Source organism: Colius striatus, chromosome 3 (assembly GCF_028858725.1).
Source record: "Colius striatus isolate bColStr4 chromosome 3, bColStr4.1.hap1, whole genome shotgun sequence".
In the NCBI taxonomy this organism is placed as follows: domain Eukaryota; kingdom Metazoa; phylum Chordata; class Aves; order Coliiformes; family Coliidae; genus Colius; species Colius striatus.
In genome coordinates, this window is record NC_084761.1 from 80047165 (window position 1) to 80064241 (window position 17077).

At 38.9% G+C, this 17077-nt stretch overlaps 1 protein-coding gene across 2 annotated transcripts in view; it reads right to left on the reverse strand.

The window, feature by feature from the left end:
- Positions 1-16339, reverse strand: part of PI4K2B (phosphatidylinositol 4-kinase type 2 beta) — a 21587-nt gene extending 5248 nt beyond the window's left edge. For both annotated transcript variants that reach the window (XM_061994243.1, XM_061994242.1), the window contains exons 1-8: positions 15984-16339; positions 12518-12666; positions 6648-6848; positions 6024-6155; positions 4604-4757; positions 2979-3046; positions 2371-2470; positions 682-815 (exon numbers count right to left, since the gene is read on the reverse strand). In XM_061994243.1, coding sequence (XP_061850227.1) covers positions 682-815; positions 2371-2470; positions 2979-3046; positions 4604-4757; positions 6024-6155; positions 6648-6848; positions 12518-12666; positions 15984-16251 — 1206 coding nt within the window. In that variant the 5' untranslated portion in view covers positions 16252-16339. The remainder of the gene's footprint in view (positions 1-681; positions 816-2370; positions 2471-2978; positions 3047-4603; positions 4758-6023; positions 6156-6647; positions 6849-12517; positions 12667-15983) is intronic.
- Positions 16340-17077: the final 738 nt, after the last annotated feature.

A 17077-nucleotide genomic window follows, 5' to 3' on the forward strand; every position in this document is an offset into this window, starting at 1 on the left:
AAACTGAATCAAAAATGCAAATCTTACAAATATGTTTCAGGATCTACTTTTGACATTACAGCTATACTTTCACCATACGTTTAAAATTTCCATTTCTTTGCATCCTGGTCATCTGAATTATTTCACTTGAACATCTGACACATTTATAGGATGTTTCAGAGCACATGTCTTTACATGTCAATATTGTAGTACAGCATCAGTATCTTTAAAACAAGTTCAACTTACTTTAAATATTGTCAAGATTTCAGTACCAACCTCACACTATATGTATGTAAAATTAAGTACATAAAAGTATGCAAGTACTTTAAGTTACATTAAATAAATTATAGCAACTTGGGGAAATAATGTATCTTGAGTATATACACACCACACAGGTACATTACATGGAGTTTTTACATGGATTTGTGTTATGAAAGTGAACTAGTTTTAATTGACTATGAGAAACTTAGATATACAAAAGGTAGTCATGTTTTCAGATTAGCTGATTACTATTGATTAGCTACATTAGTGACAGAGTTTCCTCTTAATTATACCTTTCTATCATGCCAATGTTAAAGCTAAAATACCACAGTATCACAACATACAGAAATTAAATTTATAAAAAGAAAAAGCAATCTAACTGTTCCAGTACAGGTATTCTCTATTTCAGCAACGCTCAACAAAAAGAAGCACTCAAGTCACCTTAAATAGCTCATAAAGATCTTCACAAAGATCCTGTACGAAGTTCATATCAGAAATGCGAGGAAGAACTAGGTCTCTGGTCTCCTGAGAGAAAGGAACTTTTGCTTGAGAAAGCCAAGCCCAGTGAAAGGGATCTAAGGCAGGAAAACAGTACACTTAATCATTAACAACAGGCATAAGTGACACTCTCAAATGCATACCATTGATACTTCAAGGAAGCAGCAGAGTACTGTAACACCATTTTTCACAACATTGTTACCCCATATACCTGTTTTGGCTACATTTACAAAAGCAGCTTTACAGCTACTTAGTCTTTCTTACAAACAGTGAAAAACATTTTAAGTAATAAGTAAAAAAGGTATATAAACACCATAAGCAACAGTAGAGGCCTTCTTATTTAACAATGGCAGTTTCCTTTGGAGTAAAATATCAGCTGCAATCAGAAATCTTTCAGATGTTTGACTCATGCTGAAGATGTAACAAGAGTAATTAATATTTTGAGATGTTAAACAAGACAGCCAACAGCGTGAGCTGCAGGAACTGAGGAACGTCACTAGTAGCAGGCCACCCCCTGAAGTTCCTAACACTGCTCACAGCCTCTTGAGCCCAACAGTACAGACAGTTTTCCACCCATCTCACAGTCTGTTTGCCCATGTCCATGTTTCACTACACGAATACTGAGAGATCATGCAAAAGGCCTTGAAAAAGTCAAGGAAAAATTGATATTCACTGCCCTCCCCTCATTCACTGAACCAGTCATCATTAAAAGCTGTCTACTCAAGTCAAGCACAGCGTGTCCTTGGTAAACTCATGTTGGCTTTTCCATCACCTTCTTAGTTTTCATGTGCTTGAACATGACTTCCAGCAGGATTCACTCCACAGTCTTCCCAGGGACTGAGGTTAGGCTGTCTACAACATCATTCTTTGTACCCTGCATCCTGCCCTTCTTGAAGCTAGATTGGACACTTGCCTTTTCCTAGTCATTAGTACCCTCCCACTCTACTACAGTCTTTCAAGAGCAATGAGAAAACAGCCTCAACAAGATCAGCCAGCTCATATCATGTTTCCAATGCATCCCAGCTACTCCAATGAGCTTCTGAATGTCCACTTTAAGTGCTCCCTTTCTTCTCCTTTGGGTAATGATTCATTCTCAGAGGCTCTGCTTATGAGCTCTGAGACCTGAGAGCAAGTTTTAAAAGTGAAATGCAAAGTCAGCATTGAAAAACTTATTCTTCCTTTTGCCTTTAGGTCTTTGGGACCAAAGAACAGCACAGCACTCTCCCTTCTAATCTACTTAACTCTTTCTCGTTGCTCTCTATGTCCTCTGCTAGCATTATTCCAGGTAAGTTTTGTCTTTGCAGACTCGATTCTTGGAGACAGTCTTTATTTCTTCAGGTGAGTCTCTATATGTATTTTTTTATGTCTTTAATTTTTATGTCCCAATTCAGTCAGAAGATCCCTGTTCATTCATGCCTTTTGGATAGGCTGTTTTCCAGCTTTGAGAAGGTTATCTTTGATCAACCAGCTCTAGTCATCCAGAAAACATGCTCTACTTGTCAACAGTCTGCGATTTTTAGCAACATTATGCTTCAAGTCTACCTTTACAGCATTGTCACACACTTGAAAACACACAAAAAATACTTAAGTTAACACTCTTCATTTGAGGAGAGTAAAGAATGCAATACTTACATGCCCTCCACTCATCAGGATGTTTGAAAGGAAATGCTAAACCATTGTCAATTGCAGCAATTTTAATGGTAGATTCTTTAGTTATAGTCCATTGACTATCCTACAAAGGAATATTTAAAAAATAAGTCATAGTCATGTGCTTACGAAAAGAGTTAAATACCTTAAAAATATTAAATACTATACTTTTTAGCTTCACTGCCAAAAGTCAACTTAAACAATATATAGGAGTGTCCAAAGAAACTGCAACACATGTAATTCTTACTCTACCACCATTAAAGAGGAGCTCTTCCTCCAAATACAAGATAAAAAGAGCATGTCAACAGCTAAAGAAACGTTCTTGAGCAACAGTGGAGAGTTTAATTGTTATCACAGACCAAGCTAGTAAAGAAAAGATACAGAATAATAAAAATATAGCTTCTAGCACTGTTCTGTGCAGACTACTCTCATCCAAATGGCTTTTCCATTCATTTCTCCTAGAATAATTTGCAGTTATCGTATTTCTTGAGACCATGCACCAGGATTAAAGCCATGCACTTAATCCCCTGTTCGACCAAGTTATAAAATTAAACAGCTTAAAGAATGTCCGTTTCAGAGTACAATTTCCTTACCTTATCAGACAGATCAAGTCCATCATCTTGCTTCTCATACCTGACTAACCAGTTATCGTTACCTCTGTCTTTAAACAGGAAAATGCATGTCACAACACACCATTTATAAAGAAATCATCTACAGTGATATACGACTGATACTGTAAATTGAGAAGTAAAAGACAAAAGGAGGCATGTAAAAACTGTTCAAAGTTTTTTCTATCACAATGCATATGTTTTATCTTTACCAAAATATATTGACTCAGCTGATTTACAGGAAAGACTAAAATTTACCAAGTGTTCTTAGCTATGTTTTACTATTTTAGTTTCCTCAACCGGCTGAATATACAGCAAAATACCAAGAAAACCAAGAGAAAATACTTTCATCCATTTTATGCAGAAATATTGGCTGCATCATACACTTCTACCAGGAAAAAACTGTCAGCAGCAGAAACCAAACTGACCTAATTATTGAGCTTGTTTTAATGCTGATGGGGAAAGGGAGAGATCCTCCAAAATTAAATATAGTGTGATGTTTGACTAAATGGGCAAAACAGACTCTTCAAAGATAGTGGGATGGAAGAAAAGACTTTCAGAAGCTGCACTCTTCAGACAAAATTGAGACATGGGAGGCTTTGACAGGGTCAAGATAGCAGACGACTGCATGAATTTGTAGGTCTCTCTGCTATCTCAATGTGCACCCTTAAAATTAAACATTCGTTACAAGATTTTCATCTTCTATCAAGTTTAGCTATATTAGATCAAAGCAAAATATCCACATAATGAAGCTTTGCATTTTGAATACCTTCCTTAAATTTTAAAAGCCTCACTGGACATAGTAATTGTTTGGAAACACTGGTATCTATTTGATAAAGCTGACAGATCATAGCAGCAGCTAGTTCTGCATTGCATTCTTAAGAAACTGTCTTTTTTTTAGTTTGCCTCTAAAAAGCAGGTTAGAGTGACTTATTTCCAGTTGGGTACCCTTCTAATTAGTGAATTTGAGGAAAGTAAAATTAAGTAGACCTAGTATGTCTGAAGAGTAAATACACCCACTTCTAACAAGGCAGCAAAGGAAGTATTTTAAGTGTAAAATTGCCTTTGGATTCTTGAGGAAATCTATCATATACTTAGTAAACAGAAGATCCTAGCTCCCGAGTAAAAGAAGCATGAAAGCAAGAGAATCCAGAGATAAACATCGCAGTGGTACTTCAGTGCTTAGTCACAGTGAATATGAAGTATTCACATCGATGTGAAACCCGTGCTGTTGTCAGTCCCAGTTCAGCATAAAAGGAATGGTGGTCATGGCTTTTCTTATGGATTCTGAAACTCCAGCATCACTTACCCTTATCAAGGGAACCAGACAGTTAGTCTAGTGACAAAATTAAAGCATAATGAAAGTATTTCCTCTTGAATTCTTTTAACATTGCTTAAAAATATTGTTACAGCCAGAAACGGTTGTTTGGATTTTATCATATTGTAATATTTAACGTTTGAATCCAAATTTTTTTGAGTTTAAAATGCAACGTTCTGTAAGAAAAGTACTTGAAATGTATTAAAAGTCTTTAGCAGCAGCTTTCAGACAGCATTGTTTACCATTTCTGCCTCACAAGAGTAGATAGACACCAAGAGACACTAACAAATACCTGTATTTCTGATGACATAATCCAAGATAACTAATCTTTCAAACTGTGACTGAAATTCTTTCCTTGTGTTCTCAGGCAAAGGATCAGTTTCAAACTTCCTGAGCCAATAGTCAGCTTCCTTGTACCCTTCAACAAACAGCTGGAAGGAGCCAACCTGAAACATTAAGAAACTGCATTTGCAAAATTGGAATAATAATTCACATGTATAATATTTTCTCTGTTAAGATCAGTTACTTTCAAAGTTCTGAACAACAGGAAGTATGGCATTAAAAAAAAATATGAAAGTGGTTTCTCTTCCATTCTTAAATTAAAAAAAAAAGACTCAAATCATGAGGGTTTTTTCTGGGGTTTCTTTAGTTTAAAAAAAAAAAAATCAATTATTTAATCATTCAATGAGTTTACCACAAAGACAAAGACAACATAGCCAGACAGCTCAAAGTAAGTGAGCACAGAGTATCACAAGCAATACTTGAAACAAAGAAGAAGAAATAACATCTCTTTTTTTTTTTTTCCCCCATGGGAAACATTTGGCTCAATAGTTCATAGAAAACACACCAAAAACTACAGGAAAAAAATCTCCTCTCCCAAAAGCTTGTATTTTTCATTGATGAGAACAGCAGCATTAACCATTTTTTTCAGACAGACAATTTTTGCATGAAATTCCCACAAGAGTACAAGGAAGAAAGTAAGTTGCTGAATATTAAAATTCAAGAGGACCTATATTCAAGATGTAAAATGCAGACAGATGCACACATGCAGAGATGTGGATAAACACACAGCATGTGGAATAATCATGCTGATACAAGCTTGTATAACATATGTCCCATGGATCAAAATTGCTGGGAAGTGACACAAACAGATGACCCAAGCTGTACATAACCGGTGTTATAAAAGTTTAGGAGTAGAATATTGTGGTGATATTTTGGAAGGGTCATTTGGCAAGAATGTGGAGTATTGTACACAAAATAAAAGGAAAGTGGGATGAACACCAGAACATCATACCAAACAATATACAAACAACAAACAGAAAGGGGGAAAAAAAAAAAAAAAAAGGAAAAATGAAAGAACTACATAAACTGCAGGGGAGAAAATCAGACAATATGAAAACATGACCCTTAAAAGAAACAGAGAACAAAAACAACCCGTGAGAGATACACAACATTTTAACATGTTACTCCTCCAGCAGAAAGCTAGCTGCAAACTGAAAGAAGTGGCAGGATTATTGAAGTAGTTCAAACAAAAGAATGACATAACATTTTGCATAGAAGCAGCCAAATTTATCAAGCTTCAGTCATTCAGAGATAGTTTTCAACAAGCAACAAGGGTTTTCTTCTACAGCTGAAGTTACCTATACATAAAACTTTGAACTAAAAAAAAGTAAGAATCAGGAAATGCACAAATTACTTATTCTTCATCTTACCTTAGGAGGTAGTCCAATGCGATTAAATTTTTTAGCAACTTTTGGCACTTTCTCTAAAGCATATTTTTTTCCTCTTGACTTTGCACGATCTATTGCACTGTAATTAAAGGTTTCACTGACAAGCCAGACAACCTTAAAATATGAAGTTAAAAATACAGCTCAGAACTCCTTATTATTTCAATTATCAACTTACAGTAAATTTTATGCTCAGTTGTCAAAAAAGCAAATAGAAAGTATCAAGTATTTCCAACAAATTTTATATGAAAATTGAACATTTTCAATTTTACATATCTCAAAGAAAAATGGGAATCTTTATATACTTCTTTTTGCATCTCACCAACACAGGAGGCACAGAAGTGACAGGACATGTTAGAAACTGAAGTAGTTGTGAAGAAGAGATTCGTTTCAGATCTCAAACTTATCCTTTAGCACAACAATCAGTCACTATTTCTACACCAAACCACTGTGCCTCTGGACTTGCAATAGTTTATAAATGATTTATAATGCATATAATGATAATGCATTATATACAAGGATGTCTCTACAACTACCAAGCAAATGACAAATACATCAACTACTTTTTTTTTTTTTCCCATGAAATAATTCCTCTATTTTAACTTTTACCTTAGTTTTAGGTACAACTCCCAACCCCAGCTTGTCATCCACCAGATAGGCACCAGCTTCAGAGAGGTATCCCTGATTTGGAATGAGGCAGCCTCTGCCAAAGCAGCAAGGACAACAAACTTTGTGAAAATATTTGGTCCATTTTGGATTTAGATGTCCATAAGGCTCTTCAGATTTTGGTTTGAACACTCCAATAATTTTCTAGGATAAATAATATAAAGTTAATACATAAATACCTCAGAGACTGCCAGTCTCTAAAGCAGGATACCGATAACAACAGGTTGGTTAGACATTCGTCAGGAATCACGTTAAAATGATCCTGCTCCACAACACAGGCAGATGACTTTTCAAGGTGCCTTCTACCTGTCCCTCTATATTTGGTAACCACAAAACCACATGATTATTACCATCTTAAAATACATAACCTTCCAATTGTCACTGATAAACTTTAGCCTAGTGTGTGATGTCCATGTAATGACTGTTTCACAGCTCAAGAGAAATCTGGTAGAAATGCCACATCTTCATTCCTTCTCACAGGACCATGGTGAAAAAAATCAGATTCTTATCTAATAAATATTTAAGAACAATTGTTGAAGGAGCATTTTTACATGTCAGTACTTTCGTGAATCCTTATTAAAAAACACATGAATTTCTTAAGCTAAACACTGCCTGTTGTTGCACCAGCAATCATGGCTGATTTAGACATGAAAATCATGAACAAGTTTGCTGGCAGTTGGAAACCATCATTCTGCTCCAGGAACTTCCAATTCAACTAGATTAGTGAGAGGATATGATTAGTTGTTCTAGCTTCTAAAGAGTTTTCACCAACTTTGTCCAAGACAATCTATCTAGGCCAAGACTGTCCAAGACAATCTTGCTTTATCCAAGACAAACTAACTACAAGAGAACCTACATAACTCAGTCTGTAAACAGATAAAACAAGACACCAGCCATTAGTAGCATCACCTGTCTTGTCCATCCATTTTAATTAATTCCTATCAACTACCAGGAGAATTAAGTCACAAAGCATCACTATTTGCATTCATCCTATAAAATAAGTTCCCTATCAACAGAGGCGGGAAAAAATATAGACAAAGATTATCTTATTTTCATTATCCTGTTACCTGTGATTCTAAGGTTACACTCAAAATCATGAGCAAGGTCTAAGCAACTGCACAGACACAATTCAATTTAGACCTACACAAAAGGGCATACCAACAACAAATGTTCTATGCAATGTCAAATGCCAGGATGTTCTCTAAAGAACATTTTGAGGTTGGTTTCTTTTTTAATTGCAACACTATGGAAACTGAATTTACTTGGTACGCTAGTTCAGCCAGAATTCTAATGTTATGTTTAGAATTGTTAGAAAGTTATTTAACTTTTTCCTGTTGCATCATAGCTATCTACCTGCTCAAAACAAAGCTAAGAGCTTTTCATTTCCCAGAAATGAACTTAATGAAATTAATGCCAAGCCATTAATCACTGCTTTTCTGAATCACTCTTTGGATGATGGCTCCTATAAACTGGCCATTTTAAAAAGGAGCTCAGCTCATTCCATTACTCGTCTGGACTGCACTGTGCTACACTACCCAATCTAGATATGGTTTTCAAGGTATTACTGACATTAGAATCTTGCAAAATTTTGCTGAGACACTGCTGTTTAGAACCAGAGCAGAATCAGAAAGCTCAATATGCAGACAATCTACCAAGGTCAGTCCTAATTTTGTAAGTAAAAATTAATTGCTAGAGTGACTTCATGGACATTACCAACTAGCTGATAGCTAAACTGTCAAAAACATGCTGCAGTAACAGTCTGTAACAGACACAATGGCTTTTTCTTTACTGGTTACACAATGTAGAGTAAATGCAGAAATACTCAACACTTCAGCAATAGTTAAATACTCAACTGCTTTGTATCAGTGTACAACTATGTCAATAAATGCAACAAGTTAATCATTTTAATTCATCAGTTTTGGTTTTGTCTTTCTGATAGACAGAAATCACAAAGTGACCTAATGCAACCCGGTTATTTCACCTGTAACTTCATAATAGTGAGTGTGGGTAAATACTTCAGAAGCTGACCAGTAAGAAGGCTTGGCATGTCTTTAATAAGCTCTTTCCCAGCATAAGGAAGAAGGGATTACTCAAGAAGAACAGAAGAAAGCAAGTCACAAAACTGGTCTGAAGCAGAATGGTGCAATACTCTGTCAAACAGGATGTGACATCCATTCTACAAATAGGAATAGCATTATTGACAAGATGAAATTTTATCAGACCTTTAGTGTTGAATAACAAATGTAGATAAACTCTAAATCTAGTGCAAAGAATAAAAGCAAAATTGAAAGTCAATAGGAACTCAACGCTACTATTCTCAGTCTCATGTTGGCAAATACTATCATGTTTTGCAATGGAAATTGTCTTGTCCATGTTAAAAAACAACAAATGGTTTTGTAGTCTTCATTTGTCCTAAATACTTACATTCAAATCAACGACCTGCATGAAAAGGGAGAGGGTAAGTAGTTACTATGAACTTAACTAGGAAAAAAGACAATACTTCACTGCAAAACAGAAGTAAAAGTACTAAGAAAGTCACCACTTAAGAAGCAAGGTGCTACATGCAAAATACTATGGTTACAAAAATGTTATGTGAGTACTCTCACACAAAAAGTCTGCTTCAAAGTTTGAACAGGTTTTCATACTAACAGCATTGTATACAACAGCAAGACTCTCACAAAGCTATTAAAGAAAGAATTTTCCTTTTTTCTTCCTAGTATCAAAGAGAGACCTTCCTTCCCAGCCTACTGTGGCTCTTCTCAACCAGAATGAAAGAGGTCATTATGAACAAAACATTCCTGGAACACAAAATGAACTGCAGTGGGCAGTTCTTAGAAAATTTTGAAGAGGTAGTTCTTCCACTTTCCATCTTAGAAATAAATTCATAAATTCATACATTTATTTGTATTAAGTCAGGTAACTTTGTATTAAGTCACTTTAAAAATCACTCATTCGGTATCACCAGAAAAGTGGCATTAAAACAAACCAAACATCTATGAAAATGAAGTGGTAAAACAGATAGATATTCTATGAATAAGAGCTAAAAAAAAAAAGTACACCACCTCTTCAACAAATGGGAAATTAATGTTTTGGGGATGCCAGGAAGAAGAACAAATCTTGAATATATTTTGGAACACTTTAAGTGTCGAGGTTTTCAACTTCCCCGACCAATGTGACTGGCATCTTCCAGACTAATGAACAGCTGCAGCTACCTCTAGTGGTTTCATCTGGGCCAGGTTTTGGTAGCAGTGGGGCTATTTCTTCAAACAAAGAGCTGCTAAAAGCTTCCCCATAGCTGATAGTGCCATTTTAAGATGGCCACAGACCAAGGCCTGGCCAATTAGTGATTGAGGCAACACCTCTGTGAATAACATATTTGAGTAGAAGGTGCTGTGCAGCAGCAACTGCAGCAGCAGCAAAAGGGAGTGAGAACATGAGAACACCAATGTCAGTGGAAAAGGAGAGGGGAAAATGCCCAGATACTGGAAGACGGTTTCCCCTGTGAACTGTGGTGAAGACCATTGTGAGGCAGGTTGTCCTCCTACAGTGCATGGAGGTCCATGGAGGAGCAGAGATCTACGCAAAGCCCATGGACTACCTCATGCTGGAGCAGGTGGATGCCTGAACCAGGCTCTTCTCAATGATGGTCAATGACAGGACAAGGGACAATGGGTATAAACTGGAACACAAGAGGTTCCAAAGAAATACCAGGAAGAATTTATTCACTGTGAGGGTGAGGGAGCACTGGAACAGGCTGCCCAGATGGGTTGTTGAATCTCCTTCTCTGGAGACATTCAAAACCCACCTGGATGAGTTCCTATGTGACCTACTCTAAGTTGTCCTGCTCTGGCAGGGGGCTTGGACTAGATGATCTTTCGAGGTCCCTTCCAACCCTTAAGATTCTGTGATTCTGAAGGAAGCTGTGACCCCATGGAAAGCCCTCACTGGAGCAAGTTCCTTGCAGGACTTGGGAACCTGTGGGGAGAGGAGCCCATGCCAGAGCAGGTTTGCTGTCAGAATTGTGATCCCCTGGGGGACCCACACAGGAGCAGTCGGTACCTGAAGGACTATTCTCCCGGTGGTTGACCCACATTGGGGCAGGGTATGAGGAGCTGCCTCTGTGGAACGCCCCATGCCAGAGCAGTTTGTGAGGAGCTGCAGCCCATAGGAAGGACTCACATTGGAGCAATTTGTGGAGCAATTTGTGGAGGACTGTCTCCCATGGGATAGATCCCACACTGTAGCAGTGGGAAGCACGAGGAGGCCTCCCCTTAACAAGAAACAGCAGCAAAGTCTATTTGTAATGAACTGACTATAACACCTATCTCCTGTTCCCCTGCACCACTTTGCGGGAAGGAGGGAAGGGTCTGTGAAGAAGGAGGGGTAGGGGAAGGTGTTTTAATATTTGGTTTTATTTCTCATTTTCACTGCTCTGTTTTGATTGTTCATTCATAAATCAAACCATTTCTCCCAAGTTGAGTGTGTTTTGCCCATGACACAAATTGCTGAGCAATCTCCCTGTCCTTATTTTGACTCACAAACCTCTCTTTATAGTTCTCTCTCCCCTGTCCAGTTTAGGAGGGGGAGTGACTTGGTGGGCATCTGGCACCCAGCCAAGGCTAAACCACCACACTACCTAAGACTAGAAAACAGCTGACTGAGCTTAAAATCAAGTCAAATATGACAAGGTGTGAGGGTTGAGAGTCTTTTTTGGAACAGGTCACTAAGCAGATAAAGTAGTTCTGATTTGCAGAAAACAATGTTAAAGTAAGTCTGAAATATAATAGAATCTCAAGGGCTGGAAGGGACCTCAAAAGATCATCCAGTTCAATCCCCCTATCAGAGTAGGACCACCTAGAGTAAGTCACACAGGAACTCACTAAGATGGAGTTTGAATCATTCTTCTCTTAGTAAATAACACTACCTGAATGTTACTTTTCATAGAATCATAGAATGGTAGAGGTTGGAAGAGATCTCCAGAGATCATCTAGTCCAACCCCCCTGTAGAAGCAGGTTCACCTAGATCAGGTCACATAGGAACAGGTCCAGGTGGGTCTTAAAGACCTCCAAGGAAGGAGACTCCACAACCCCTCTAGGCAGCCTGTTCCACTGCTCCCTTACCCTTCAAGTAAGATATTCAGGTAATATCTTCTCGTCTTGTTACTTCTCTGTCTTAAAGTAATCTTAGGATACCACTACTCACAATACCTTTTATCTCATTGATGATCACTGTTGAAGGCACCTTTTACCACTAAGGGAGCAGAAATAAAATTTCCAAGTTAAAATTCAGCAGACAAGTAGAAGTAAAAAGGTAGATTTGTTTAGATCACTCTCGTCCATATACCAATGATACAGAACCAAGTAGACATGTCCTAAATAAAAGGCTATGTAAAAAGAAAAAAAGATAAGAATGTAGGAGGCTGGTATAAAGGAACCTAAACAATATCCAAATCAGAACCTTAACTGCATCAAAAATCATTAAAACTAAAAAGAACAAGATGTTAAATTCTGCACAAGGAATCACTAGATTGTTTTCATATGTTAAAGAGACTCTTTTATTTTCTACTTATTTATTTCATGCAGATTATTAAAAACATGGTAAAACTGCAACAGAAAAGTCATAGTTACTTTGTCTTAGATTATGGTGCAAGAGGCAATTAGAATTATTACTTTCATTGATTTTTCCAACATAGGTTTTAGCACACCATAAGTAAACAACTTATTTAAAATAATTTCCATTTAAATAGAATCTCAACATTTCCATTTTTAACTTGTTGCTGATAGTGTCTTTAACTTTGCAGTAACATGCTCACCCCTTTTGGATCCTTGGCAAAGTAACTCCCACTGGATCCTTGAGAGATTCTTTCTGGAAAAACTCCACACTCTATAGCTTGTTCTGCTCTCAGAATAATTTCTGCAAATTCTGGATCATCTAAAAATATATTCATATCAGCAGTATGTCCTGAAAAATAAGAAAACAAGCAATCTTAAATTTATTTTGTACTACGAACTACCAGCAACAAAAGTAAACACACTGAAAAACTAACAGCTTTCCTTGCTAACGCTTATTCGATAGCAGGCTGAAAAATCTGGTCCATTAAATCAGTACAAGTTTTCCATCTGACTTAACCATGCCTAATCAAGCTTTCCTTTAAAGTAAATCAGCTAATCTACAACACCTCATTTGAGACTACCACTGCTTATACTTCTCAAATAATTTTTTAACATAAGGAAGCCTATAAAAGAAAAATCCCTGCAAAATTATGTCTTTAAAAAATGCTAAGGATTTTACCAACCATTTCTATTAAAATTTTTGTGTTATTTTGTAGAAAAAGCTACCTGAAAAGAAACTGCTCACTATGCACTATTAGCATGTGATGGTACCATTCATGAATAGGCTTGAATAACCTGATCATTATCTGCTAAGACAGAAGGATGTTACCTCACAAAGTAACCCGTTACATGTAGCACTGACAAGTGACACCAACGTCTCAGTGAAGTACTGCATGGCATCGCCATTCCAACATTAAAACACTATTGGCTACCTGTAGAATTTCTTTATGTACCAATCAAAACATCAGCTCTATGCAGACATCCATGAGAACTCCAGGACTCTACATAAACATTTAGAAAAATGACTAGAAAAGAATTTGCCAGCACTGAAAAAGTTTAAAGAGCAACAGAAGCATTAAAACAATTCCTTTGCAAGTTTAACAATGGTAGATTTTTGTACCTTACTCTTCAGGCTAGGATTGTTGCACATCATTACTGAGTGCATGCTAATGGGCCTGGCATTAGGGTTCCCATTTGCATTAAGAAACCGCTACAATATCTGTGAATGTTTAATTTAGAATACAGTTGCCTTGTTACCATTTCAGCACTTGGAAGAAATAAAACAGCACAAAACACATGCATTCTTCTGAAACAACTGACACGACACAGAAATCAATCAGAAAAGATATTCCTAAACAATTTCTGGATAGCCAAATCATGTTTTAAAGTAAATATTTACTTTAAAGTAAATAAACTTTTTAAAGTTAAAGTGTTTTGGAACACCTTTTTGTAGCATGGGACACTCCTTGGTGTTTTCTATTACCACTTGCTTGCATGAACGACTCACAAATAATAACATGGCCTTCAAAAACAAAACAAACCCATGAAAATAAGGCATTTTAATTGAAGCTAGCATTTGCTGATTGTGGTAGGGTTTTCTGAGTTGATAAAAATATTTTTTTAAGATGGAACCGAGCTTTCTACTCTACAAGCTAATTACGGGCACAACTTACTCCCACTGCAGTCTCTAAACTTGTAATTGTAACTAAGTAAGGTTTTTCTTACAGCTTCCCTCGAAATCTACTTTTCTCATCAAACTCACATTCAGGAGATCAGGGCTCATACACACACAATCTAACTACCAGGCTCAATAACTTTTTCCAAATTAATTTGGACACGGTCTAATGCTGTGAAACCACTATATTGTGACAATGAGAAAGAGTTGAAGATACAAATACTGTCAGCCATCTATACACCTAAACCTGTTCTGTCAAGTTACAATGACATAAGCCAAAGAACTAGTTTTAAAGAGTAACATGTATGAACTCCTTCAATACTAAACTAGCTAATTTATGCTATTTTAACATCAACATGACTAATAGTAGTCCCTTCAACCAATACTTCTTCTATATGGTCTCATATCCTGACCATAAATCTATTATGAAAACATTATGCTGCAATAACATGCATGAATAACATCTGTTGCACGTTTGTTCCACCTGACACATGAAGCAATCCTGTACCTTCCAGTGCTGGACACACCAGGAAAGGTAAGGAGAAGGTAACAAGAGATGAGATGCCACAATCTATAGCGGTTCTGAGTTTTTTCTTACTCTTGGGGCAGATCTCAAGCAGTACTCTGCATTCACTATCCTAACTGCCCCAGTAGTGCAACACCCATGGCTCTAATCTCCACTTTGAAGCACAAACTACTGTGTTTTGCTAGAAGCACTGTCCCATAATACATTTTCAGTCTTGTGGGAGAGCTCGAACACTTCAATGGCGCGTTTCCATTACAGATCTGGTCTATGTTTGGAATCATTGGTTAAAATATGAGATTTTTTTTTTCTTCTTATCATTCAACACAGTACACTAGCAAAAGCTCTCTGTGGTTACTAAAAAAAAAAAAAAAAGGTTACTAGCATGAACTTATTTTGGTCAAATTGATGAGGAATTTCTTTGTAGGTTTTTTTACCACACCATTATTGCAAAAGGAACAATTTTTCCCAGTGTCTGGCAACAAGTCCTACGGTATAATTACATCACCAAACACTATTAAGTGTGATGAAAAAATGTAAGGAATACATGTTGTGTAGTTTATCATCTTGCCTGTATATTCAGAATTGGATAAGGGCCACTCTTATGCTTCTTAAAATCATCACTAAGTTTTCGCATTATCAGTTTTCACACTACATTTCTTTCTCTCTTCAAAACCAGATTTCAGAACATGAAACGCAGATGCATTTTTATGAAAACCAAAAATTTGACAAAGAGGCCACATCTAAAACTCTTAATACATGCGATAGTACAAAAATGTTGAACAGATGATTGAAGCAAAGAACAGAAACCTAGTAAGCTGCTTTTTTTTAATCAGGATGAAAAGACAGAGGGTCACAAGAAACTAATTGCCGGAATAGGCGAGACAAATAGAAAACTTGGCAGAGTTCACCAAGTGCTCAGGAAGTGGCAGCCAGTCCCACCACCGAGCACCGCCTGCAAAATATGCAAAGCCACAAGCTGCAAAAAAATATGACAGAAACAAATAAAGCAAAGCCCAACAAAACAGAAAGCAGAGAACGAGGAGAAACAACTGCTGCGACACTCAAGAAGATGTAAATGACTTCGTGCAGCCCTGCACAAAAATACAATGGATGTGAATTTCGAGCCATTCACAGCAGTTTCCCTTCGAAGCCTGTTGGTCAGTGAGCCCCGACGCCGACCAAGCAAGGGCAAAGCACCGCTGCCTCTCGCCGGTACTATGCTCGCCGACAGACGCTCGCAAGCTCCCTGTGAGACACGGATGCCTCCAGGAGGCATCGGACCCGGCACATGAAGCGTACTTGGGTCCCTAGAGGTCTTTTTCTAGCAAGGCAGAGCAGGAGCTACCTCTTTCCCGGAAATACCCGTGCAGCCTTAACCCGGGCAACCCTCCCCAGCAAAGCACCCCGCACCCAGCCGCGCCTTCCCCCCGCGCCAGCCGAGCCCGGCGACGGCCCCGGGCCGTACCTGCGGCGGCGCGGGGCTCCTTCTCCCAGGCGGCGCCCGCTCGACGGCCGCGGCCGGATGCCCGCAGCAAAGGCTCGTCCTCCCCGTCCCCCTCGGGCCCCGAGTCCTCCTCCTCCTCCTCAAGCCCCAGCTCCTCACACAGCCTCACAGCCCCACCGGGGGAGGCTTTGCCCGCTTTCGGCGCCCGCCAGGGCGGCCCTGCCTGAGGCGCCGGCTCCGCGAGGAGCAGCAGCCGCTCATCGGGTTCTTCAGCGCCCGGCTCCGCCATCGGGAGCCGAGCTCGGCGAGAGGGGCGGGCTCAGGCAGCTCCGCCGCAGCCCATAGCGCTCCCGACCGCCAGCTCCGCGGCCGCGGCTCCTGTCACGGCCCTGCGCATGCGTGCGGGCCGGCACCCGCCCACGCCGCCACTACCTGCCTTAAAGGGGCCGCGACCCCGAGGACAGCTGCGGAGGAGCGGTGTTGTGTTTGAGTAGCAATGGCCACCGGGCTTTGCAGAGGCCGGTAAGGGCTCCTCAGTCTTCTCCGGGCCAGACACCGGTTATGGTATATAGTACACTCATCTGCAGGGAAAGCATGCCTCGGGACAAAATTGTGCCCGGGAAACCACCGAGTTTGTGCAGTGAATCTCCTGCAGCAGGTCAGCTGGGGGGATGGATCCTGCTGGGGCAGCGTCAGATACTGCGGTCAGCCGGCATTATTTGCAGACGGTTTAAGACAGCATAAGAGTGGCATGACCTGCTCAATGTTCCTCTGGGAAATCACAGCTACAGGCCTCCATACTTCGTTATTTTCACCAATAACCATTTACTGAAAACATCCTTGAAACTTTGTTTCTGCATGTGAAAGAGGCTTGTCTCCTGGCCACTCCTTTCCCATAGCCACCTGCTCTCCCTTCCCCATACTTTAAAAGACATTGTTCTACGACATGACAGTGATTTCCAAAAGGAAGCCTAAACACAATATAAGTGAAAACAATATGAATATATTGTCATTATTTCCATCTTCCCACAACTATGCTTCCATTATTAACTGGAAGAAAGAGAACACAGCTAGACCCCCAACAGCTGCACCAGATTTTGATGCAGAGGCCATCT